Raw genomic sequence first — 27,887 nt, 5'->3', positions numbered from 1 at the left:
CTCAACTTTCAAATATTTTAGACCAAAAGACAAAAATAATTGTACATAATATAACAGTATATACATAAATACATACAAAAAGTTATTATTTTGACATTTAAACAGACAAAAATTTTTTTAAATAAAATATTTTTATACTGACATATTTAAAGGACAAAACAATGAAATTTAATGTGTGTTAAAATAATGAAATGCATTATAAAAGCAAAGGTTCTATTTAGGACAAGATTTTTCTGTTCCTGTTCATTGGGGAACTCGAAAACAGAGGGTCTCCCAATTATAAAGAATTCCAAATAAGATCATTTTGGGAAGTTTACATACATATATATATATATATATATATATATATATATATATATATATATATATATATATATATATATATATATAAAATCTTAAGAAGCAGTTACAAAACATTTCACAAGTATTTGGAGCCTAAGAGGCCATGATCATATAATATAACTTCCAGAAGTTCATCATCCAACATCCAGTCCTTTTTAAAGTGCTTTTGATTTCTTTTTACCACCAAATAATTAAAATGCCACTCCAAACCTCTCTAGCCAATAAATCAGATATAAGGTATAAAGTTATAATAGACCAGTCATACATTTTTCCTTTTTCAACAAAAGTACTGTTTCTATAATTTACCTCACCATTTAAATAGTTTGAACTATTTATAGAAAAAAATGATCATGAAAGTAGCCACCATGACAGTAAAATCTAAGTAATATCAAAATATCTCCAAACAAGTAAAGGTGTGAATTTAAAGGGATTTCCTGTCCTAGATAACTAAAAGTGCAACATACAGTAAGAAATAAAGCATAACTGCATAATCCTCACAAATGGGTCGACATTCTCTTCCAATGAATACAGAAAAGCTTAAACAGCATAAAGTGCCATTAAAACAATAGCTTTTGTAGTTACACACACGTATGCATGATGTAAATGAAGTCAGAATCAGTGCTTTAAAAAAACAATTCATCAGTTAATATTTTAGAAAAATCTGAGTGGAAAAAACTGCATTCCTAGAACAGATCTTCATGTAACAGCAGTAATACATTATATTAAAACATTTCCAGTGAAATATCAATGGCTGTGATCACAGTCTGTACAGGTAAACATTTCAGAGAGTGGATTTCCTGTTTAAAATTTCACATGTGCCCCTGACGTCGATGTGCAGCAATAAAAGAAACAGACCCACATACGCATGTAAAACAGCAGCATGTTCATGTGTTCCTTTGGTTTCGCTAGAATGCATATGCATACATATTTTTCATGTGAGCAATATTATCGTTACATATTTGAAAAGTTATGTTGATTTGTACCTTTCAAATTAGACATCAAACACTCAAATAGCAGGTTTGAGGTTACAGATGTTCTGTTTCTGTTTGCTAGATAAATTCCGAACAGTTAACTTTTGTAAACATGTTTCTCGGTCGAAACAACAGTTCTGTCCAGATTCCTGCCGAATGAGATGCAGGCGTAGTGACCGCATATTAAAGGGTCTATAATCGTAACAAAAACAGTAACAAAATGAGTTCTTTGAAATATATACTCTATATTCGTGAAAACTCCTGCTTTTAGTGAGAAAAGCGGCTAAAGATTCCACAAGCAAAACTTCTGACCTGCTTATATACACAGTATCTCACAAAAGTGAGTACACCCCTCACATTTCAGCAATTATTTTAGTATATCTTCTCAATACAAGACAATACAATAGAAATGAAATGTTTTAGAGTAGTCAATGTGCAGCTTGTATAGCAGTACAGATTTACTGTGCTCTAGAAATATCTCAACATACAGACATTATTGTCAAAATAACTGGCAACAAAAGTGAGTGCACCCTAAGTGAACATCAAAACTGTGTCCAAAGTGTCAATAATTTGTGTGAGCATCATTGATATGTAGCACTGCCTTAATCCATGGGCATGGAATTCACCAGAGCTGCACAGGTTGTTACTGGGATCCTCTCCAACTTCTCCATAATGACATCAACGAGCTGCTGGATGTTAGACAAATGGTGCTTCTCTACCTTCTGCTTGAGGATGCCCCACAGGTGCTCAACAGGGTTTAGGTCTGGAAACATAATTGGCCATTACATCACCTTCACTTTCAGCTTCCTCAGCAACGCAGTTGTCATCTTGGCGATGTGTTTGAAGTCGGTTTTATGTTAAAAAACTGCAGTTCAGCCCAGTTTCTAAATGGAGGGCATCATGTTCTGCTTCAGAATGTCACAGTACATGATGGAATCCATGTTTTCCTCAATGAACCTCAGCTCCCCAGTACCAGCAGCACTTATGCAGCCCCAGACCATGATGCAACCACCACCATGCTTTACTGTAGGCAAGACACAATTTTCTTGGTTCTCCTCAACAGGGCTTTGCCACACGTGCTGGACTCCATCTGAGCCAAACATGTTTATCTTAGTAGAATCAATCAGACCACAAATTTGTATGGTCCTGTCAAGCAGAGAAAATATAATGAATAGGACATGTGGCTTCACATTGTTACATGATATACATGGCTGTATGCTGAGTTACTTTCAGAGGACAGTAAATCTGTACTGCTATACAGGCTGCATATTGACTAAACTATAAAAAAGTATTATAGAAGATATACTAAAATGGTGGATAATATGTGAGAGGTGTACTCATTTTTGTGAGATACTGTATATATAAAGGCTGCCAAAGCTCATGCTGTGTTTTAAAACCCTTCAAACCAAAAAATCTATTTGTAAAAAGTTATTTTAACACTTTCATAAGTAAAAATTTGGTGTTTTTGAATATCTCTGGACGAAATTCTCCCTTTATCTTAGCTCTATAATGTACAGCAACAGTTGAGCAAATATTGATCGATTTTCTTTTACACTAATGAACGCAAAGCCTTCTCCATTTGTCTTGACAGAAAGCGAGGGCGCTCAAGAAAATACGACAAGAATGTGAGATGGAGGAAGGGCACGAGGCTACTGTATAATATTGGAGAGTTCAAAACAGCTGTCAACCACAAAAACTGTCAATGATTCTGCACACAGGGAGGTGGTAGCTTAGTGGATAAGGCATTGGACTTTGTATCCGAAAGTCAAGAGTTTCGATCCCAGCAATTTGCTGCGAAAGCTCTGCAAAAAAAAAGAGGATGCGCTAATTTTATAGTTCAGGAGGAATGTGAGGAGTCTTTTTTTTTTTTTATTGTGTGACTGGGTGCGACTGTAAAATAATAAAAGTTTGTGTTAATGTAATTTCAAGCCGTATCTTATTAATAGATTAACGGAAGTCTTATGCAGGCACCAGACCCTGTAACACATTTGGATTCAGATTAGTATTTGTTCTAAACTCTAAAACTTGACACAGACTCTTGAATCTGTCAGCCACAGCCCTATGTAACCTCATATCATCAATTCTTTATGTAGCCTCTCTTAGTTAATCACATCTCCTGTAACACGATGAAACCTTGTGTGACCTTGTGTAGCCTAACGACATGCAGCTTCGCAAAAATAACACTACGCTAAAGCAAAAATAATAAATATGAAATGGATAAACGTGGAAAATGGTTTGAAATGTATCCTGAACGCAGTTGCCGGTTTTGCTTTTACCCCCCCTTGGCGTCTAACAGCAGTTTGAGGAAGGTGTACTTCGAGTGTGCTGTTGTGTAGCACAGAGGTGTCAGTGTTGTTGTGAGTTCACCATGAAGGATATTGGAATTGTAATTTTCCCTGCGATGCCCACTGTCTGTAGATCTGTTTCTCGGTGATGAAGCGATGGCCGCCTCTCCGTGCACGCTCGTGCGCTTTGTACATGCCGCACTCGTCCAGACGATTCGCCTCGTAATAGTGATACGGTACTGAAGAGTAATTGGTGAGGCTACACACACAAACGCACACTTTAAAGACAGTGACTGTTGGCTGAACATGCCTAATTTCTATGTTATCTTAGTAATAGTAATAATAAACATTCTTTTTCTTCTTCTTCTACTACTTATTGTTATTATGAATTATTATTATTATCTCAAATAGAAAGGAAAATCTCCCGAACCTCAAGCACCCACCTGCAATATGACCCGTCTTTCATCCCATAAACATCAATGCTGTTGCACACATCCAGCGCAAAAATCATAGTGAAAAATCCAGTGCTGAGGAATGCACCTGACCTCATTCTGAGATAGATAGATAGATAGATAGATAGATAGATAGATAGATAGATAGATAGATAGATAGATAGATAGATAGATAGATAAAGATAACAAATGTTTATGTGCATCGTGTTGTCTTGCAGTGTGTTGTACATTTGGCTGCCACTTTATTATGTGCACCTTCATCCACTGGAAATATAGAAATGTATCCGCATGCCTTTCCTTGTGTTTCCCGATTTTCACCCCCAGATGTCACTATTGTACCCCGTGTCCTTAATTAATCTCCTATTATATCCTACGAGTCCTTTTAGCTCTGTGTATGTATGTTCCCCTTTTGTTCCTGTCTTTTGGCTTTATAGTGAAAGTTGTGTAATTTCCCGGTGTAAGTCTTTAATTCTAAATTTCTTTCTGACCCTGACAGAAGCAGGTTTATTAGGATAAATTAAAAAGGTGCATGTTGTAGCTGTACAGTTACCTACCACAGCCTGGACAATTTGTTAAATCAATGGAAATGCGCCTCTACTGAGCAGCTTGTTTTGATAGTTTGGATGGTGGATGTGAATTAGCACATTAGTAACCCAGTCTATTATTGTTATTCCTAATCATAGACTAGGGGTGTGTAACGGTTACACGTACCGATTTTTTTCGGTACAGGGCTTTCGGTTCGGGACACGTGTGTACTGAATGCAATCCTTTTACGTGCGTATAACATAGTTATAATCGGAGTTTCCTCAGGAACGTATTAAGTGGTGGACCACAAGTTTGTATGCTTTTTTCAATGTGGCTACTCACTCCGTACTGAAAATAAGAATTGTTTGGTGCATAAATGAAAACGCGAAAGAATCAATAGCGCTAGCCGCTAAACAGGAAGTGGCAAAACCCTGACAATTCCACATATCCAGGGAGAGAAAAAGCACGAACTGATGAAAGCAATGAATACATTTGTTAAAGTATGCTGAAATAAGTAAGTAACAGTTAAATAGATCAGATCTTGCATACACACCTGTACTACCCAAATGGGGTCTAACAAATGTAAACCAATTACATTTTTCCTTTATTGAATCGATTTCATTGATTATACAATTTAATCAACATAATAGAGTATTGCATTTTATTTATTCTATTTTATTTTGATGGTTATAACTACCTGTTCTTGCCAGTCTCCTTTTGGAAGACGAGATCACACTGCAGCATCTTCTCCCTGCTCACGGCGTAGATGTGCGCGCCTGGGTACTTCCGTGCCACTTTTGCCAACAGATTGAACACTCGTCCCTTGCCGTCGTGCCTCATGCTCCGCTCAGGACCCCAAACCACATAGCGTGTGTTTGCCTCTTGCTTGAAAAAAAGGTCTCTTGGTGCACCAGGCGTCGCACGCTGGAGTGTGAGACGACACGGACGGTCGTCCTATTGCCCACGTCGGCCTCAAAGCCACGTGTCGGTGCAGCGTTCATGCGGATCACGCATTCATGCCCGTCGATCTCCTGCCCACGTCTGCTGCCTAGCACCTGGCCCGAGCTGGAGACCACGGCGCAGCGGGCACAGCGTAGAGCCAGATACTGATGCAAGGAATTTAAACAGTTAGTATGTGTATTAGGGGTGTAATGGTACACATAAAATATAATAAAATTATAACAGAATACATCAAATTGATGCAATAGACTTTATTATATCGGTTAATTTGAGTGATTAAATTGGCACAAAATAAATTGATTAAATAAAATGATATAAATGGAAAATTATATTAAATAGTTTACATTTGTTAGACCTATTTGGGAAATACAGATGTGTATACAAGTGTGTGTTTTACATTTAATATTGAATTTTTTTTAAGACACTGTTCTGCACATTTCAGCATACTTTAACAAATGTCTTCATTTCTTTAATCCTTTATTCATTCACTCCCTCGATATGAGGAATTGCCAGGATTTTCTCCTTTAAAGAGAAATTCCTGAAGCTGGACATCCATAATTGCTAGACTCTCATTAAAAAACGGAAGTGGGGCGAATTCGCGCAGGCGCAAAACAAAATACAACGTACTACAAATTGTATTTACGATGACACTACGCTAACTCTAGTTTTTTTATTATTATCTTTTAATACGCCTGACATTTTTGTGTATGTTTTCAAATGTAATAAAAATAATAATTTGAAAAAGTGACATTGAACTCAAAGTGCGAGGCGGAGACTAAACAAACTTGCGATCCGCCACTTAATACGTTTGTAAGGGAACTCGGATTGTAATTATGTTCCACACAAACAAACGATTACATTTCGTACACGTGCAAACCGACAGCACTGTACCGAAAATGTTCGGTACGAATGTGTGTACCGCTACACCCCTAATGCATGTTAATGGTTAGAAAAAGTGCTTCACTATGTGCAACTGGTCCAATAATAAAATTTGGAGTTTATTACATTCTCAGGAAAACAATTTTAAAAAATTGCCAAGTTGTATGATAACATTGTACAATTTGTATTGCAGGAAGCTGGAAAACTCCACCCACAGAATCCAATTTTTATTACAATTATTCCATTACATTCAAGTTGCCATTATTTCTATACATGACAACTTTTTATGATGGTGTGATGTGATCTCCATCGGTGAAACAAAATAATAAATCAGGAAACCTACACGTGAACTTGACCAGGTTTGAGGTGAAATTCTCACGTAGCCCCGAAGTCCCAGATCTACTTCTCTCGGTTTGGTTACGTGATTGTACCAGAGCAACAAAGAGAGGACAAGAATGACGAGGAGAAAAAAACTATACTTCTGCATGTGGATTAAAAAAATGGAAAAATGTATTATAAAATTAAGTTAATTTAATAAAAAAAAAGCACATAAGGTTAGTTGGTACACATCAGGTAAAACATCCCTCAAAATCTAGATTTTATATTTTAAATGTATATCTTAGATATTATACATTGTTCATATTATTACAGATCATACCAGAGACTTCATATCCTGTTGAAGCCTGAGGATCTCCCACCAGGTTGCATCTGACTCTGGCTCAGGTCATTCTTTAATGCAAACAAAACAATCATAATACAATAATTGCGATTACACAATCTTTGTCATAGTAATAGCTTTGCTCGTGATTTTGTCGTTTAGTATTACAGTGGGCTGAATCCCAAATGCCTCCCTTTTTACACATTCACTATGTAGTGCACCTCTACAGGGACAACAGCGTCGTTTTAGATACAATCTGCATTGGTTCGTGCCAGCAACAGGAAAAGCAATTCCGGTAAATCATACTTAAAAATACGAAAAAACAATTCACAAGCCATAATAATTTTGTAAATTGAGCTCATATGATGCGCAATATTTTCTATTCATCTATTATTAATACAAGAATAACATATAATAATACATTAAAATGACAAGCTAGCTAAGGAAATGAACATTCCTTACATTTTCCTCGACACGTCCATGTTTATGTTCCGGAGTGAAACATTCATTGAGAAACTTAGTTCCGATATCATTTTCATTCCATTTGGGTGAACGGTGGAGAAAACTGGTAGTGTTTTAATAACAGGAAGTTTAAAGAATATAAGGAATGCGTGAAACGAGTCATACTAGTAGGTTTGGGTTTTGCATTAGAAATCTTGGTGTGTATTGAAGAGCTAGGTATTCAGATGATAATGGCTCAAGAGCTCGTAGTGCTGCTCGTAAGAGTTGGATTCCACGCGCGCGTCGGTTCCGGCTTTTGATTGGATAACGCGAGTCCAGTCTGTGCGGCTATTGGTGGACCGCGTTGTCAATCGACTAGGCGGCCCCGCCTTTAGGGGGCGCATGTTTGTGTGTGCAATTGAAATGCAGTGTCGGGAATGTCCTTCTCCAGCAGTCCTTTGGGATGAGTATGTCTGTGTTTTATTGAGGTTTTTTTCTTCCATTTGTTAGCGTGTATAGGGTTAGTAAAATTACTGATTTACTAATTAAATCAGTCTTTAACAGGAGAGAAATGGTAGCTTTGGAAGATGCGAGTTGTTAGTAGCGCTAACTAGTTAGCATGGTGTGCTTGACAGGTCGTGTGTGTGTGTGTGTGTGTGTGTGTGTGTGTGTGTGTGTGTGTGTGTGTGTGTGTGTGTGTGTGTGTGTGTGTGTATGTATGTGTATGTATGTATGTATGTATGTAAAAGTGTGAGTGTGAGTGTAAGAGAGAGACATGTCAGGGTGAAACTAAACAGCAGTTCCAAAACCTGAAATCATTCGAGAGGGTTTTTTTTTACTTCCGGGTTGTAGGTTTATAGGGTTTGCACATTATATGAAGCTTCTTTGGGGTTTAAATGCAGACTTTTTCTTCTGTAGGAATTGTCCGGATTCAGTCAGTATTCATATTGACTGCAGTGACATTAAGGTGCTCAAATCTTTCACCATAAACAATAACATCATCAGGATCACTGCTGAAAACAAAAGTTAGTTACAGACTTAGTTGCTGGACTTCCAGACTTGCTGGATTTAATTCCGAACTTAGTTGCTGGATTGGTAAAAAGTAAGCAAAAGTAGAAGAAAAGTGCCTTTTTTATGTAAAAGATATTTACTAAAGATACAAAATGAGTTTTATGTTTTTAAAGTGAATGGACAAGAGGACGGTTATAACTACCTGTTCTTCAGTCACAAAGACTCCAATGCAGCTACAGGACTGATAGATAGTCAGATTACTGATGCTTGAAGTCATAGAGAGTTTTTACTTCCTGTTTGTAGGTTATAGGGTTTGCACTGGGGTATTATAAAGCTCCTTTGGGTTTTAAAAGCAGTTCAGGTTTTTCTCTCATGTGTAGCAGTACAAGAGGGGGGAAAACCCACCAAACTGTTTTATAATCAGGTTTTTCTGATGTCTGGGTTTTAATAATAGTTCATACATCTGGAACAGTGGACATGAAGTGACCATAATCAAGTTTTTCTTAGCCACAATCAACAAATTTAGGGACAAATTTACAATTATAAGGAAAAACTTGCACAACCGCTTTATCTGTGTAAAGCTGCTTTGAGGCAATGTCCATTTAAGGCACCATACAAGTTTCAATTATTTGGATTGAATACACGGTGAATTTGGATGTCTGTTCATGACGGAGCACCATTCGAATCTAAGGGGCGATTAAGTGGCCGTAAGAGGAAACCTGGGATTTGGGAAAAAATCTTTAGAAAAAAAGCACATGTAAACTACACAAGCCATAATCCGAGGATTTGCGTGGCAACTCTGCCCCATGTCCCACTTATCAAATTAATATTGGCTTGAAACACAGGTTCCATAATGTTGCTTTTGGACTTTGATTTAATCATTGATGAATGCATGTTTCGTGACGCATTTCTGCATTTTAAATGTCCTGATGCACCTGTATCGACAGGGCATGAAGCTAAGACATGAAGTATTCATCATGGTCGTCTACATTAAACGATCGAGCGAATAAATCAATAATGTTTTACGTCAGGCCATGACACATCATCCCTTTATAATTTTCCTAGAAAGGCTGCTCCTGAAGGGTTTCATTCACTATTTATTGCGCAATAAATCCGTCCTGAAATCCTGAAAGAGTGGAACAATTGACCAAATCCTAGTGGCTTGGATTGGATTTGTACTTTTTAGACTGTATTTTAAGGCCGTACGTTTGATATGGGCACAGTTTTTGTTTGCTGTGGTGGTTAAACATGATCTTTATTCGCCGGTTGTCATGGAGAAATGCGCAAGAACTCTGGTGCAAGTCTGGCTGAGCAGGTTCAGAGTGTTGCAATGCGTGTTGTCTGACTGCAGTAACCAGGAGAGCTGTTTATTTAACCTTTTTTTTTCTCCCAGGCAGAAATAAATGAAAAGCAATGAACCCGGGATGCAGACAAGTTGATCCGCGATCAGACGCCCCCCTGTGATATTAGAAAAAGGCCAAAGCTAGCACTTTCACTGACCTGAGGTCTGCTTGAAGGCAGAATTGTTGCCTGACCTAGAATCTGGGAGCCGAGCTGGGGTTGTGACGGCTCTTAAGAAGGGGTGGAGCAAAGATGTCAATCAGGCATACGGAGGGCGTGTCCATCATGAAGGCTTTAGCCATGACTGTGGCTGAGATACCTGTGTTCCTGTACTCCACCTTTGGGCAGGTACTTGTACAAACACACACTATGCAGACACTGGAAAGAACCCACACATGCTTATCATATCACAAATACAACCAGCTTTATATTTGATGTTATCTTTTTTTTGCTTTCAGAACTATGTCCTATCAATCTAACACACACACACACACACACACAATCTATAACACTCCACGGAAAGCAAACCACAACACCATTTATTTTATAACTAATTTTTTTAAATAAAATCTAGAGCTTATATAAATGAATGGATGATTTGTAAATATATTCACTTTTGATCATCATATAGGTGTATTACCTGCCAATTGTTAGGAGTCAAAGCTTAGCAAAGCTTATCATGTTGTAAAAATGAAAGCTCAACTACAGCACTCCTGCCAGCTATCTGAATGTTAATCTTTTGATTTAATATTACGACACAATTTATGTTATGCCTTTTCTTTTTTTCCCCTCCTCTCTCTCAGTAGATGGATTAGTGATTCTGATATCCAAGATTCTAATGTTCCACTCTCCCATTCCCCTCCTAAACATACCCCCCCACCCCATCTCTCTCTCTCTCTCTCTCTCTCTCTCTCTCTCTCTCTCTCTCTCTCTCTCAGTCTATTTTCTCACAGCTACGGCTAAACCCGAGCCTGAAGAAGGTCCTGTTCGCGACAGCGCTTGGTTCGGTGGCCTTGGCGCTCACAGCGCACCACTTGAAGAGACGCAGCCGGAAGAGGAAGCAGGTAGCGGAGAAGACGGCCCCGAAGACTGTCGGCATTCCGGATCAACTGCTCCGCTCAGCAAGGCCCACATCACTTAAGAGAGGTCAGAAGGAGCATATATAACATATAACTACGAGTGTCATTGCTTATACACCGAACAGGCATAACATTGACATTATAACATTATGACTGGTGAAGTAAATAACACTGATTATCTCCTCATCATGGCACCTGTTAGTGAGTGGGATATTATCAGGCAGCAAGTGAATAATTCTGTCCTCAAAGTTGACGTGTTAGAAGCAGGAAAAATGGGCAAGCGTAAGGATTTGAGTGAGTTTGACAAGGGACAAATTGTGATGTCTAGATGACTGGGTCTGAGCATCTCCAAAACTGCAGCTCTTGTGGGATGTTCCTGATATGCAATGGTCAGTATCTATCAAAAATGTTGCTCGACTCCTGACTGGTCAGGACTGTTTTGGTAGCAAACGGGGGGACCAACACAATATTAGGCAGGTGGGTATAATATTATGCCTGATCAGTGACCATGAAGTTGTTAGTGGTCAGTGTTTTATTTAGTGAATAGTGTGCAGTTTGGCACGCAGCCTTACCTTCTCTAAGCACGTGCGAATACATATTCCAGACTTCAGGGCCGGGGTTGAGGTCAGTGCTCCACTCTAACTTATGTAAAGCATATTTTCATGGTGCTTGTGCACAGGAGGTTTGGGCCTCTTAGTTCAAGTGAAGGAAATATTTAATACTACTGCATCCAAAGAGCTTGGTGTTGATTCTGAACAGATTTTTTTAATCCATGCGCCTAATTAATCCTCCTAGTGCAACCCTTACTCCTGTCAGCCCAGGTCACACCTTTGCTGATGTGTATGTGTTGTGCAGCAGGGGTGGGATTTGCAAAGAGTAGTGTGTGCTGTAGTGACCGCATTGAGTCCTGTCACACCACTAAATGGTTTTTGAAGCTGCTTGTCTGCGGGGCAACAACCGATGCACCAACCCATAGTTTTTAAAGTGGATACTGGAAAACAAACAAACATAAACAGACATAAAACCTCATGTAAAATAGTTCTGAACTTTATTAGAAAAACAACAAGTTAAACAGTACTGACTGAAATAAAACAGAAATGTGTTAAATGAAATAAATATTAATCTATTAACTATATGAATAATATAATTGTATAATTAGACAAAATAATAATTATAATACAGTGCTCTCCATGCAACGTGCAGTCTCAGGTGTAAAAACAAACAGCCAGTGATTCGCCTGTAGAGGCCGCTCTCACAAGCTCCAGCAACGGACGATACTTGAAAAAACGATCAGTATTTATTTTTTGTCGATAGCTCCAGCAATCAACTATCGGTGCTGATTAATTGGCAAAACCGATGAATCAGTCGAACTCTAGTCTTAAACACTGTTATTTACTGATTTATTTTTCATTTTGCCCCATATTTTTTGCGTGTGTGTGTTTAGGTCCATTTCCTGGCCGACAGATGGTGAGCCCGAGTACACGTAGTAACGACACCATGAGTGGAATCTCCTCACTTGCAGCAAGCAAACACTCGAGTTCTTCGCACACTTCAGTATGAGACACTCGCACTCTATTTTCTCACACACGATAAATGACATGCCTTTTCCCTGCCATTCTATGAATGCTGAATTGCACTCTTATTGGATTTGTATATTTGTGTGCACATTTTCAAGGCACGACTCCCTCTATCTCCCAACCAATCAGCTGCTGTAGCCACCCCGTGGGAGGCGGAGCCTGTGGCAGAGGAGTCAGGGGCGATAGAAGATTCAAATGTGGAGAACTTATACCTTATGGGTAATTAAATCTACTAAAGTTTTTGTAAATTGTAAACCTGGAGGAACTTTTAAAATGACTCCTTTCTTTAGCTGAATAAGTGCATCTCGATAACTGAGGCCGATGCGATTTGAATATATTTGAAGCAATTTACTCAAGTGCCTTCTGACTACTTATGCATGGCCCTTTCACAGGCTTTTGTAGTGCAAAAAAAAATATTTAAAAAATCAGACATTCTTTTCCTGTTCTGTTTCAACAGGAAGATGCAGCTGTACCTCTGCCATGTTAATCTGTATTCTATGTGACTCTCAGGGCACGCCTCGGTCTCCATAGTGTTGTGATACGTTAGATTCACGTAGCAGCAGCGATGCTGAGAGAACACGCTCAAGAAACAGTTTATTGAGGAGAAATCAAACTACATATTAAATATTGATCACAAATTATTGGTCACGTTTTAATAATAAAACTATGGCGCATTTACTAATAATTATGGATAAGTAAATTGCTTTTTACCAATGCAAATTTAAAAACTATGCATCGCGATCCGTTGCACACTTTTTTTAAATCAATGCATCATATCGTTAACTTTTATGCTCTTACACTGATGCAAATCAGTGAATCTTACCATCCCTTATATAGAACATACCAAATCAGAGTTATTGTATTAAATCTGGCCACTAGAGGGCATTAGAGACACGCTGGTATGACTTTAACATCTGTCATGTTGTTTATAATGTATAGTCTATGTTAATCAATAGTCACTTCCTTGCAGGCATGGAGCTGTTTGAGGAAGCGCTGCAGAAGTGGGAGCAAGCACTGAACATCAGACACCAGAATCAGTCCAACTCCTCTGCTGCCAACAGTCTCACCCGACAGGAGGCGGCACTCACTGTAAACAGTGAACAGTATTTTCATATATGTACATGTATCAGTTTGCCTAAAACATTAACATCTACTGTATTGATGGAATATTCAATATAGTTACATTGTTCCATTTTGTTTCACTAGTTTCATTTGTGTTTGGGAAGCATTTTAGGAAATGCACCAGCTTGCGTAGCATTAAAGAGGAAATTATATATATATATATATATATATATATATATATATATATATATATATATATATATATATATGGCAAATAAAGATTCTACAATCCCTGAAAAATCTTCTTTTTTCAAGCATGTGTGTGTTTTGTGCACCGAACAGCCAGAAACTCGTAATCGAAAATTCGCTGAAAAGCTGGAGTCCCTTCTGCACCGGGCTTATCATCTGCAGGAAGACTTCGGCAGCACAATACCAGCAGATAGCCTACTAGCTGACCTTGGTAATCTCACTCTCTTTCTCTCTCTCACACACACACACACACACACACACACACACACTGTTCTCACACGTGGAATGTGAATCTACTTATACCCAGATACCCTTCATAGTTCATTCCTTGTATGTATGTGTGTGTGTGTGTGTGTGTGTGTGTGTGTGTGTGGGCATGAAGCAGAGAGTGAAGGCACTTTAATTTTACCTATTGTGGAAAGCTCCCATGGGCTCGGGGATGACGACACTGCTACCATCACGTCAGACGATTCCTTTTTCTCTGCAGCTGAGGTTAGGTCAAACACACACACACACACACACACACACACACACACAGAAAAACTAAACCCAGGGTTGGCTTTGTTTCAGTTTTGTTAATTCTGAATGTAAAGTATAAAAACAATTTTTTTTTTCTTTTCTTTTTTTTTCTTTTTTTTTCCCCTTTTTTAAAATTTTTATTTATTTATTTTTTTTTAACAATTATTTATATACAGTTAGCCCCGAGTTATAGTGGTTTGATGTACGATTTTTTTTTTTGGAAAAAACTAAAACATTTCGTTGTAAATTTTCATGCAGCATATAATTTTCGTATGATACATGGGGACATTGCCAGGACAATGACACGGAATGCGTCTGGCTCTGCCTGCGAACCGGTGCTCATCTACGCGCCCATAATGTTGATACATAACGCTAGTGTAAATTGCTCCATTTTGGTAAATCATATACTGTAATTTGTTCAATTATTGACAAATTACCGTATAGTACCCCCATACTGATCGCCAGCCTTTAAGACTCCTTCGTAGCAAACGATTAGATGAATTGTACAGTGCATGGATTAAATCAGTTATTTATCACCTAACTGCCAGGCAGTACAAATATTTTATTTGTGTATATTTCTTATCATTACAAATAAAAGCAGTACGAAAGCTGTTAATTTGCTGTTGAAAAAAAAAATTAAGAGCAAAGAGACATCACAATTACTCACATTTCCTGTAACAATTGATAAAACTAAAGTGGGGTTTCTCTCCTTTTTGCTGTAGCTGTTCGACACGTTCACCCACGATGAGGTGTATCAGCCGCTAAAGCCTGCAGCTCTGTATGAAGAAGCGCTGAGTCTAGTGAGAGAAGGAAAGTACAATGCAGATCACTCAGGTACAACGTGCTAAACACTACACACTAGTAGCCTACACAGAGGGGTCGTATAATAAAAGTGTGGATGTGGATTAGTGCTGCACTAATCTTATTCTCATAAAACCATTTATTATATCGCAATCGCATATCGCACTGTTCACCACAATAATCACAACATGACATTTTGCCCAAATCGTGCAGCCCTAATGTGGATAATACATTTCTTTTAATTAAAGTATTCTCAAACTTTGTGTGTGATTTTTGTGCTCTTTAGATCAGAGTTACTGGAGTGTTACAGTGATCAGGACTTCCTGGCTAAGCTGCACTGCATCCGACAGGCTTTCCACGTCAGTACACCCGGACACGCACACGCCTTTTTTTCTGTCTCTTGTGTCTTTTTTGTGGTTTCCTCTATTTCTTTTACCTTCAGGCTTCACTTACTCTGTGATGTTTCTTGTAGTCTGAAGGTTTTGATTGTGCATGTGTGTGTGAGAGAGTAGGTGTTACTGCTGGATCAGACTCACAAGACTTTCTTCATGGAAACAGGCAAACAGATGATCAGTGGACTCATGATCAAAGCCAACAAGGTAACATGTGGAGCGTTTTTATTTTTATTTTTTATATATAACACAGGGTAAAATAATTCTTTTTTTTCTTTTAAAAGTTTCTACAAATGATGTATAAGCCTACCAAGATAACTATCCAATATGTTCTCATTCTGGATTGTTTACCTATTGCAAAGCATTGTGCAATTATATGAACATTAATAAGTACATCACCTCTGCCATTCCATATGAGGTAATTAGTCATAGAAAGCCCCTCATCAATGTGGGCACAAAAAGTCTGATCTTGCAGGGGCAGTACACCTGTGGCCACTTATTAGCAGAAAATCGGCATGCTAACCCTGTCTTATCATAATGAACTTTGATATTAGTGGTGTAAGAAAATATTGATGATCTTGCGTCGCAATTATTTTGTATGTCGATACAGTATCGATTCTCAATCGCCACAGCGGATCATCCGTCTCCATACTCCCCTGTCCTCTACATCTGCCTCTTTTAAACCAACTGCATGTCTTCCCTCACCACATCCATAAACCTCCTTTTTGGACTTCCTCTTTTCCTCCTTCCTGGTGGCTCCATTCTCAGCATTCTCCTACAAATAAACCCCATGTCCCCCCTCTGTACATGTCCTAACCATCTCAATTGGGCCTCTCTGACTTTCAGCAAGAGAAAGTGTGTGTTATACCAGAGTGGCAAACCCAACCACAATAAATTGGGACAATAAAGTTCACGTAATATTACTATTATACACATTATATGATTTAGCAATTAAAATTTTAATATTACTAACAGATTTGTTTAGATCAATCACGGCTGCTTGGTTGCAAGAATTAAAAGTGTCTGCGCATTCATTCTTTACTCCGTTGCTTGCTTTCGCCAGTTTCATTTTTTATTTCTGGCAGCGGCCAGAGAAAAAACCATATTGGTCAACTTCTACCTGAAAGCATTTTTGACATTCCATGGTCAGTCAGTTTTTGAAACAAGGGGAAACATCCTGAATAGAGGTAGCGTGCTGTTGGGGAAAATCGTGTTTAGCTGATTAATGTATAGAGCTTTAGTTATTAAATCAGAACTCTTACAGGGCCCAGTGCAACAAAAGCATTTTTTATATACAGGCAGAGTGGCATAACTGACTAATCGGTTTCCAATTATTTGTCTCTGTGTAGAGTCCAAAGGCTTTTTTGGAGAGTTATCAGGACATGCTGCTGTACACTCAACGAGAGGAGACATGGCAAACTACCAAGATGGAACTAGAGGGACGAGGGGTATGTGTCCTTCCTTATTTCTCTTTTATGCTCTTAGTTTGCCTTGATCTTTTAGAACCCCCGTGGTATTCTCAGTTTCAGTGTCTGTGCCTGTATGTCAGTCTTTTCTTTCAGTTGCACTGCTTTAATTAGATTAGATTTACTATCGATTATTTTAATAATTGAGTATTCTCACGACTATTCCGACGATTAATCGAGTAATCTGATAAGAAGTCATTTTTCTTTATTAAAAATCAATGCGAAATATTCAAGAGAAAATAAGACGTGTCTCTTAAATTGAACAAGGAATTTGTTTCCTTTGTAGAAAAAAATTACATTTTTATTGCCGAGTTTGCATCCAGGAATATCTGTGAAAACTAAACCCATTTAGTGCACTTAATTGTCATATTAAATCAAAATACAAATATATACATTAAAAAAATCATAAAGAAAAATAAATTTCAGATTACTCTTGGGAAGAAAAAAAAAAAAAAAACACTTTTTTTCTCTGTTTTAGTTTGAAATTATCCCAATTTTTGGAAACTTTCTCTTTCTTTGGCCTGGATCCTATGGAACCCCCGTAAAAAAAATAAAAGAATAAAAAAAATTAACGTCATGTAAAAAAAGGTTTGCCTAAATCCGACTTTCCTTCTCGCAATTCTGACTTCATTCCTTGTAATTCTGACTTTTTTCTAGCGATTCTGACTTTATTTCTTGTAAACATCCGACATTTCTAATGCACCCACCAGTAACCATGTTGTCGGAATTGAGCGAAAAAACTGTAGGAATTAGCAAACTTTTTATTTAATGTGGCGGAAATGGGCTTCCATATGAATCTTCCTCTCACTGTATTCTCCCCGTTTCTCCATTTTTCATTCTGCATCGTCTTCTGTGTTCCCTTTCCGGAGCTCTCCAGAGTTTAGCGGGTGGTGCGTAACCAGTGGTAGTCCAGTGGTTAAGGCTCTGGGTTACTGATCACAAGGTCAGCGGTTCGAACCCCAGCACAGCCAAGCTACCACTGTTGAGCCCTTGAGCAAGGGACTTAACCCTATCAGCTCCAGGACCATGGCTGACCCTGCGCCTGACCCCAGCTTCCAGATGAGTTGGGATATGCGAAAAAACTAGAAATTTTCCCACTGTGGGACGAATAAAGGTTAAATTATTATTATTATTATTATAATATTGGTCCGTGGGAAACGCAGTGCACTGCATGTAGTAAATGGACTAAACTCGTAGACTCGTTACAGCCGTAGATTTAAGGATATAACATTATTAAAACTGCACATCATTTTATAAAACTGTTTGGTAATGGTGACCTCTGGACTTCTGCACAGGTGGTGTGTATGAACTTCTTCGACATTGTGCTGGACTTCATCCTGATGGATGCGTTCGAGGACCTGGAGAACCCTCCCACCTCCGTGGTCGCAGTCTTGAGGAACCGATGGCTCTCGGACAGCTTTAAAGAGACGGTAAATTCATTCTTGGGAAACGGTTTAGTCTGTCGAAAACATGATTTTGGTACTAATCAATGGAAATCCAGGTGTAGGGACATTCAGTTTACCCACAGGTGATGACAAATTGCTCAGATTTGTGCTGCTAAAAAGATGAGGGGTCTCCGTTTTCCTGCATTTGCTTGTAGTGCTGCTGAGTAGTCAGTTGTATTTCCAATCCCTGCCTTTTCTTCTTCAATCTTAAGTAAAATTAGTATGTTCATAATATGCCTACAGTAGGTTCACACTTTCATGACCAAACACACTACCCACAAGGATTACAATTTTAAATATACCACTACCCTACAAATTGCAGTGTGTGTGTCACTGAGCTAATAATCCAGGGATGTATGATGGGATGAGCTTTACGATATGATGTATTGACACCAGATAACTTGTACGTTTCTTTCTCCTCTCTTTCTGATTTCCAGGCTTTAGCTACAGCATGTTGGTCAGTGCTGAAAGCCAAAAGAAGGTTACTGATGGTAAGTTACTGTAAATCTTTAAAAGCCAATGGGGTGTCTATTTTATTTTTACAGGTGCAGGAGATGAAAAATCCATTAAAACAGTAGAGAGATCGAAATTTGTCACATACACATGCATTCTGTACTATAAAATACAAAAATATGAGGGATGAGTATCAAAATGTTCATTCGCATGCAGTCATTTTATTAACCTGTTTATTTTGATGCTGAAGTTTGCCTAAATGTAATTGTAATAAATATTTACCCTTTTGTATTAATATTCTGCCAAATGCACTTTACCAGATCTAAGGGAGTAAAAAATGGATGAAGATAGACTAAAGGGAAATAAACAAAATAAACACGTCTCTGTGTTTAGGTTCCAGATGGGTTTATATCCCATTTCTACGCCATCTCTGAACACGTGAGTCCGGTTCTGGCGTTCGGTTTCCTGGGTCCCAGACAGCACCTGACTGAAGTGTGCACTATTTTCAAAGTAAGATGTCATAAATCCATCACTAATGTAGTTTTTTCTGTTAAATGTTTTGGGTGAAGCAACAGTAAAGCTTTTCACACTGTCCTTGGGATGTTGCAAGTTTTAATTCCCACCAATGTTAACAGCCATCTACAGCCAGTAAGTTTTAGTCTAAACCTGTACCTTTGCTTCAGCAAAGTACTGTCCCGCTCCTGGAAAAAAAAATTCTCCCGCTTCCCCTCGCAATATTTAAGGTTTGTCCCACTCACACATGCAAAAGCCCACAGGTAAAATGTATAAGTAGGTTTATTTTTTCAGTGCATTGGCTGCTTCTTCCTGCTACTTTGCCCTTTTTCTTTTTTTTTTTAAGTTGTTGTTTAGTTTTAGTTCAATATGAATAAAAAAAGAAACAGAAAATTAACAAATGTTTTGTTTAATTTGAGTTTGTTATATTGCGTTTATATGGAGTTACGCCACCCTGCGCCAAGCCTGTACAGCAGTTAGAGCATATAAACTTTCTGTCCTTATCGTTGCCATTATTATTTGTGCTGTTATTATTATTTTTTTATAAGCATTGTTACATTTCTAAAGGAGCTTGAGTCAATATCAGAAGGTGTTATTGTTAGAGACTACAAAGCACTTTGTAAGTTGCTCTGAATCAAGGTGTCTGGTCTGCAGTGTTAATTACAGTTACTAGTTACTTCATTCAAAAAGTAACTCAATTACTTTGTTAATTACTTACACCAGACATGGGCAAACTACGGCCCGTTGGGTTTATTAATCCGGCCCGCCAAACGTGACCAAATTCTATTAAAATAGGTACAAGTAAACATTGTTCAATTTACCTTTCCCCTATGCATGACCCGGCCCCTCTGTAAAAATTTAGAACCCATTGTGGCCTGTGAGTCAAAAAGTTTGCCCATCCCTGAATTACACCAAAAAGTAATGCATTACAGTTAAAAGTAACTTTTTAGTTACTTTTTTAAAGAACGTTCTTTAATGCTCCCATTAATCCCATTAATGTAAAGTAAGCTGTGTGTATTCAGAGTGCAAAATCTGCTGTTGTATATGTCCATAAAAATGTAAAAACAAACAAAAAACAGCATTTTTTCTAGCAATAAAACGAAATGCATTTTACAATGCATAAAATTAGTGTTCTAAGATATAACAGAAATGTCACTGTGGCTACTAAACTAACCATCATTTTTAAACAAACAAATATTTTTAATAACAAATGTGTGCTTATTTATTTGAAACAACAAAAGGTGCTTAATAGCAAGGACCTGAATGAATGTTTAATTTGAGTTTTACCCTTCAAACCAGTGGTTGTACAGCATGAGAAGAAGTCTCTCAAACCTTTGGTCAGACAGCTTGTTCCTCTTTGGAGACAGTACCAGACTTCCCAGGCTGAAAAGTCTCTCAACAGGTGCACTGATGGAGTAGCTGCATTTTTCTTCAGAGAAATTGTTTAATTGTTGTCGAACCAGAAAGACACAGCTTACATTTGACCAAAAGGTTTTTGTCTTTATGCTCAACTAAAGTGAAATAATGAGCATATTTCCATGAGAAACTTGTCTTGCTCTCGCCTCGACTCGACATTACTGCCGCACAGACCTGAATAAACGGAGACACGCCCACAGTGCGTCTTCTTCCTGTTTACAGTGGTTCATCCACCAATCCTACAATGCGTCGCTGCTGTAAACAGGTCAGACTGTAGGCTACACTTCAGCTAAAATTAATTCATTTAAAAAAGTAACGGGTAACGCACCATACGGTAACGGAGTTACTTTATTTAAAAAGTAATGCGTTTCAGTATTAATTACTGTCAAAAGTAACTGCGTTACAGTAACGCGTTATTGCCCAACACTGCTGGTCTGTAGGTTCTGTAATCTTTCCTATACCTCATATAATTTTACTTGGTGAAACAGAAAGTCATAGATGACTGCATAAAAATTTTGCTTAGATGGGAGGTTTAAATGGTAACAATAAAAATTTTAAAAAGAAATATTTTTTGTTTTTCTAGAACAAACTGACTTCAGTCAAAATTTCACAGAATTTTAAAACTGAGAAACTACACAGGTTTTTGTATCTAATACAAGTTTTATTTTTTAAATAATAATAATGCTTTTCTTCTTTTTTTTATCTTATGTGTTTGAACAGCAACAAATTGTGCAGTACCTGAAAGACATGTTTGACCACGACAAAGTGCGCTTCACGTCAACTCAGTCGCTGGCCGAGGACATTTTGAGTTTGTCTCACAGGCGCACAGACATCCTGCTAGGCTACCTGGGCATCGACAGTCTGCCTGAATCGAACGGTGCACTTCCCGCTAGCGCAGGCGAAGAGGATTGATGATGCTACACGTGGACATTTCTGTAAGAGAATTGTATTGGAACTGCTTTAATTTTTAGATCCAGAGGCACATCTCTGTTCATTACCTTCAGCAGACTGAAATGTAAATATACTCATCAGGGCCGAGTATAATCAAAAGCTGGTGCAATTTCGAAACCCGGTTTGGATTTGTATGGCTGGAAACTAGGATTCCTGAAATAGCAGCTGCTGCATCTGTTACTGTTAATTAGATTGAAATGGATTAAGTCTCTATGTTGTAACCAGGCAAGACTGAAGATTGAAGTTTCCAGAGCAGACGACTGACAAAATCTATACGTGATGTGCAGCTCTACAACATTTCTCTCTCTCTCTCTCTCTCTCTCTCTCTCTCTCTCTCTCTCTCTCTCTCTATCTATGTATTTATCATATATGTATGTGTGTATAGATAGATAGATAGATAGATAGATAGATAGATATAGATATGTATGTATAATTGAAAACCTTACAATAATGTTGTATGTAGTATGTCATATTCCATTTAAAGTTCCAGACGTTGAGTTTCAGTGGAAACGCCATCTTGCCTCACCTTCAGTGGGCAAAACAGTAATTAAGAATTTTTGAGTTTAGATTTTTTTGGTCAGGAATATTTTTTTCTCGTGACAAGACAAGATGTATTAACTGAACAATATAAGACTCAGATGCTGAGTCGGGATCTAATCTTCATTCGTCTCTAAGATCACAGAGTAGCTCAGGTGTTGGTTGGACATGGTATGGTTTGGACATGTGAGAATCGGTGCTTTATTTTCTAAGCCGAATTACATCCCACAACCACTGAAGAAGAACAAGATGAGCGCAGATCCCAAAATAGCATTAAGATAAACAGTCGGGTTGTGTTCACTGCTAGGTTTCTGTTTCCGTCTGTCTTTAAAACGTCCTTGTACATAATTATGCCGTCTGTCAGTTCATATTTTAGCGTATGCATAATGGTTATATGTGTCACCAAATGATATGAAAGAGTAAAGGTATGACTGCAGTCCTTTAAGTCAGAGAAACATTGTGGTCTTGCCAGATCAGGATCTTCAGCAGGTGGTGATTGTCTGTCCAACATTGGATTTATTTTATTTCCTGTAATTGTGACACTCGAGCAGGTTAATATTACCGTTCAGGGCAGTATATGGTTTATTGGTAACGTATAGCTTTGTACTGTGAAGGAACTTCAGATCACAATAAGAAGTCAAATATAGTCATGCTTCAGATGGTGTGCTCTTCTAGTTCCATGGGTTTTTTTTTTTTTAATATATAACCACTGTAGGATTTAGAATACACATCCTGTGATTTCCAGTTCTGTTTTAATGTTGGCCTTATCAATTAATTTTTTAAAGATTCATAACATATGTATTATATTGCACAAATGAAGTTTACACTGGGAATATTTTTTCCTGCTGTAACGGTTTCACTAATTCTTCCCTTTCCTAAAGAGCGCATTCTAAAGAGTTGAGATCAAACTAGCAAAAATGAATTAACGGAGCTAATTGCAGGTTGAGGTGTCCGCCGCGTGAGGCTGAAGTCGACGTGCCAATCCCATTGTTTGCCTAACGAATTGTAGCCAAGCTGAAAATATGATGGAAAGGAGCTATAGATAGAAATTATGGGCTGTTCCAGAGAAAACAGAGGTGGACAGTGTTGTGGTACAAACCACACTGGAACCCTGCAGTTATGTTTTATTTTTAGCAAACTTTCTAGTCGCTCGTGTCATCCCAAAATATTAACAGATATTTTAAGCAAATCCTACTTGTGTATAAGCTCTCATCATGAACGCTTAAGTCATATTCCCTACAAAATTAACACAATATTAGGATTATTTTTGTATAAGCGTTCAGACCTAGCTAAACTCATTACAAAAAAGAATCTTGTAATTTGATTTGAGTCTTAACGATGGAAAACTATAGACATGCATTTTTTTTTTCTTTTTTTTCTTCTTTTATGTGAAATGTATGGCATCTGATAACTTTTCTTATGTTTACAATTCGTCTCATTTAAGTCATTAATCACATGCATCGGCCTTCATTTGCTGGTTTTTCTTTTGCACGTTATTGTAAAAAACAAAACAAAAAAAAACAAAAAAAACGCTGAATCAGTCATTAAATGTTTCTCTCTATTTTTTTAAATAGAAAATCGTAAATCGGCAAATGGATTGTCCCTAAATAGCTGCTCGTATTGTCGTAATTTTCTTAAAAAGTGTGCAGTTGATCAGCCTTTACACGTAAATGAAGAGATTTCTAGTTTATTTGATTTATACAGTTCGTACAAACCTGTTACATGATCCACATTTGAAGCCTGAGGGTTTACATTGGATTACAGTACATCATTTGTGCTTTCTATATGACTCGAGACATTACACAAAGAGATTCACTTTTTCTGCTATTGCACTGAATATAATCCACGCTTAAATACGGTAGTACTGAAACACGGTTCACTTTATCCTCGTTTCTCAACCAGAACTGAATTGGTTTACCCCAAAATAAAATACTGTGGCATAGAAGAATCATAAACATATTGATATCTGATTACGGAATAATCTGACGAGTCAAGTTTTGCATTTGGATTTTATATCCGATTGATCAAAACGCCAGCTTCATCGTGTAAAAAAATAAAAAATAAAATAAAATAAAAGCCTTCGTGTTTGTTGAACTGACTCTTTGCTCATCATCGGTATAACCTATTTTACAGGACGATAGTTTTAAAGTGAATTATGGCATTTGTGCTTTTCATTTTGGTGAAATCTACACTATATGGACAAAAGTATTGGGTCACCAGCCATATGTGATTCTTCTCACGCAATTGGTTCAGTATTTTTCCTTCACTTGAACTACAAGACCCAAATCTGTTCCAGCATGACAATGCCACTGTGCACAAAACCCGCTCCAGGAAGATATGGTTTACGTGGGTTGGAGTGGAAGATCTTCAGGGGCCTTCTACAAAGCTCTGACCTTAACCCTATTAAACACTTTTAGGATGCATTAGAACACTGACTGCATCTCAGGTTTCCCTGCATCAGTACCTAAATATATTAACACACTTGTGGCTGAATGAGAACAAATCTTCAAAACCACCCTGGAACATCTTCCCAGAAGAGTGGAGGTTATTCTAACAGTCTATAAAGCACATTTCAATCTTATAGTCAGGTGTCCATAACCTTTTGTCCTTATATTGTATTTATGGCTTCTTAAGATTAACATACATGACATGCAGGGGAAAGAAAGTTTATTTAAAAAAATTTACATTTTGATCAAATTATGGCACACATTGAGAGCAAATAAATTCACTCCTTTTGGTAGTGTGAGTTCATTGTGGAACGGAAAAAACCTGTACAAACCCAATACAGTGCGGTTTCAGTACATTTGTTCTGATTTCCTGTACATACAATAAGACGGTAATACAAGCAATAGTATAAGCTACGTGACAATGGATAGATAAAAAGTTAACGGATATATACACAGATTATAAATGGTTATTAATTTTATTTATTCAAAATTAATAATTTTGTGGAAGCCATATACACTTTAGGGACAAAAGTATTGGGACACCCGATTTTTACAGGAGTATTGTGGTTCTTCCTTAAACTTTTACCATCCAAATTTTCCCATCACTTGAACTGGGAGACCTGAACCTTTTCCAGCAGGCCAATGCCCCTGTGCACAAAGCCATCTCCATGAACATATGGTTTACGTTGGTTGGAGTGGAAGATCTTGACTGGTCTGCTATAAAGCTCTGATTTCAACACTATTGAACACCTTTTGGTATGAATTGAAAGCTGACCGCACCCCAGGCCTCCTCACCCTATGTCACTACCTGATTTCCCTTGTGGCTGAAGCACAAATCTCCACAAACACACTTCAAAATCTAGTGGAACATCTTCCCAGAAGAGCGGAGGTTATAATAACAGTGAATGGGAACTTGATGTGGAATGCGATGTTCAAAAAGCACATACGAATCTTATGCTCAGGTGTCCACTGGTGTCCATTGGTATTTATCGTGTATGGTATAGATACAAATCAGAATGTGCTCCAGGTAGTAGCTTTAGAGTGTGAACAGTTATAATGGTTATTGAAAAAATTTCATGATTATTTTTAATTAATCCATAAATGTGCCAAAACATTAGAGGGAAGCTAAATTTATGTTTAAGGATTTATGTGCTTTATTAACAGCTGGGGAATCATATATGGCAAAATTGTGACTGTATCTGAATGTGCAGCTCATTGTGTGTTGTGTGCCTGTTGATTTATTTGTTTAAAACACCACAGGTTGTGTCATAAATTGTACACGAGCTAAGCTAAAAGCGGAATGTCTGGTAAATATCTAATAACCGAGTTTTTAATTAGGAGGTACTTGTAATTTGAGTAGCATAAATGAGTCTGCTGAAATCTCCCTTTAAATGCCTTTAAATCTGTAAAAGTAAAAAAATAATCCTTCTTCAAAAAATCTCTCTGTTCTTATTTGCATTTGCCTTCGATGTAAAGCCTGGAAGAAAAATCCCAGCACAAAACTGTTGTATTTGTTCGTTTATTTGGGTTTTGTTTTTCTTATTATCTGGACTACTTCTGGACAAACATAAAAAATGTATTATTTGTTTTTTCTCTTTGTTTTCTGTCTTGTCATTTCTGTCGTCTCTGAGAGCTAACGGAAACGTTGCGGTTTAAATATGTCTAAATATGTCTGAATATTGCTTTCGAATTGTTGAAACGATACTAGTATGTTAATTAGAGAGAGAAAAACATTTTTATTAAAAGTTTGCAAACAAACCAAATTTGATTGGTTTACATAAATGGAAGGAGACTCCCACATCAATGTTTTGAAACTGGCAGGATTTTGTCCATCAGTGTAGAGTCTTACGATAGAGAACCTTTTTTTGTCTTTAAACCTTAACTTTATCCAATGTCTGTTTACAGCTTCTATGTGTGTGTGTGAGAGAGAAAAAAATAAATGTTGCATTATACCAAACATATCAAAATTATAGTTTCCCACATTTACGATTTTATAATATTTAAAAAATAATAAAAAAATTTAAAACAGTAGGCTACAATTTGCTTAATGTAGTTTGGTGAAACTTATAGTACAATTGGAAACAATCTAATTTATTGTACAGTTGAATTCAATGCCTAATACAACTATTCAGTAACATCTAATGTGAGACATAAAGTTACTCCTGTTATTATTATTTTTTTTTGTTTGTTTGTTTTCCAAATGGCATTTATTCCTTTATAATTTTTTTTTTTTCCTCATATATGACATGGCGGCCAAACCAAAAATCACCCTGGGCCCTACTTTGTGCATCTTTGTGCAAAATGCCTTCTGTGGGTAAAACTCCATGAAAGCAATGACAAAATGAACAATGACTGAATCATAATATTTATCTGGTATTTAATATATTTTAGAGCATATCGCCAAATCTCTATTGGATCGCAATATTTCGTGTGTAATCACAAATATAATACCATTTTTTTTATTCACCTATTTTTCCCTCTCTTTCATTTCAATAAATCCAGCTATTATAATGACAATTGTTGTCTGCAGTTTATTTTTTTTAGTTTTAGTTCAGTGAATTAAAATTATTGTGCCTAATGCAGATATTCGGTGAGGTTTAATGTGAGACAGAAAACTGCTCCTTATTTTTTCCATTTTTTAAATGCCATTTATTTCTTTTTTTCAAAAATCAAAAATCACTACGGGACAGCTTTGGCCTTTGGGGTATAGTTGTGCATCTCTGTGCAAGATGCCTTCTGTGGGTAAGACTCCATCAGAGTAATGCCAATAATAATGTGAATATTAATATTAATCATAACATTTATTATAGAAATAACTATTAATGTACATATAAATTATAGATATTTGTATCATATTTATCGCCAAATCTCTGTTGGATTGCAATAATCAATGCTTAATGAAGACTGTGTGAGTTAAGTAATATTTCTCCATTCAGTTATTTTTCTCTCTCTTTCAATTAAATAAATCCAGTTATAGTTGCTGCAGATTGCCGGCCGTTTATTGGTCGATATCGTTCAGCTCGCCGTGTCTGATTGGACGCTGGTTCCCGTGCTGGTTCCCGTGCAGATTCCCCCCTCCCCCCCTCCTCTGAGAAACTCCATGGTGAATGGCCGA

General features: G+C 37.4%; 2 protein-coding genes across 2 annotated transcripts; one reads left to right on the top strand and one right to left on the bottom strand.

The window, feature by feature from the left end:
* Window positions 1-2,316: 2,316 nt before the first annotated feature.
* st6galnac4 (ST6 (alpha-N-acetyl-neuraminyl-2,3-beta-galactosyl-1,3)-N-acetylgalactosaminide alpha-2,6-sialyltransferase 4) lies at window positions 2,317-7,695 on the bottom strand. The gene is given in 6 exon segments (XM_046867255.1): window positions 2,317-3,857; window positions 4,042-4,149; window positions 5,273-5,474; window positions 5,477-5,681; window positions 6,758-6,895; window positions 7,073-7,695. Coding segments are annotated over 6 exon segments (846 nt in total). The 5' UTR covers window positions 7,085-7,695; the 3' UTR covers window positions 2,317-3,676.
* A 115-nt stretch (window positions 7,696-7,810) lies between these two features.
* On the top strand, window positions 7,811-24,404 carry miga2 (mitoguardin 2). Its single transcript, XM_046867254.1, is given in 17 exon segments — window positions 7,811-7,980; window positions 9,918-10,213; window positions 10,804-11,011; window positions 12,389-12,498; window positions 12,620-12,740; window positions 13,492-13,610; window positions 13,926-14,043; window positions 14,218-14,324; window positions 15,074-15,161; window positions 15,164-15,185; window positions 15,439-15,511; window positions 15,665-15,751; window positions 16,894-16,992; window positions 18,306-18,440; window positions 18,893-18,946; window positions 19,302-19,418; window positions 21,558-24,404. Coding segments are annotated over 16 exon segments (1,746 nt in total). The 5' UTR covers window positions 7,811-7,980; window positions 9,918-10,117; the 3' UTR covers window positions 21,750-24,404.
* Window positions 24,405-27,887: the final 3,483 nt, after the last annotated feature.

The sequence above is a fragment of the Silurus meridionalis genome, chromosome 15, assembly GCF_014805685.1.
Source record: "Silurus meridionalis isolate SWU-2019-XX chromosome 15, ASM1480568v1, whole genome shotgun sequence".
In the NCBI taxonomy this organism is placed as follows: Eukaryota; Metazoa; Chordata; class Actinopteri; order Siluriformes; family Siluridae; genus Silurus; species Silurus meridionalis.
The sequence above is the reverse complement of the archived record's forward strand: the minus strand, read 5'-3'. Positions and strand labels throughout refer to the sequence as shown.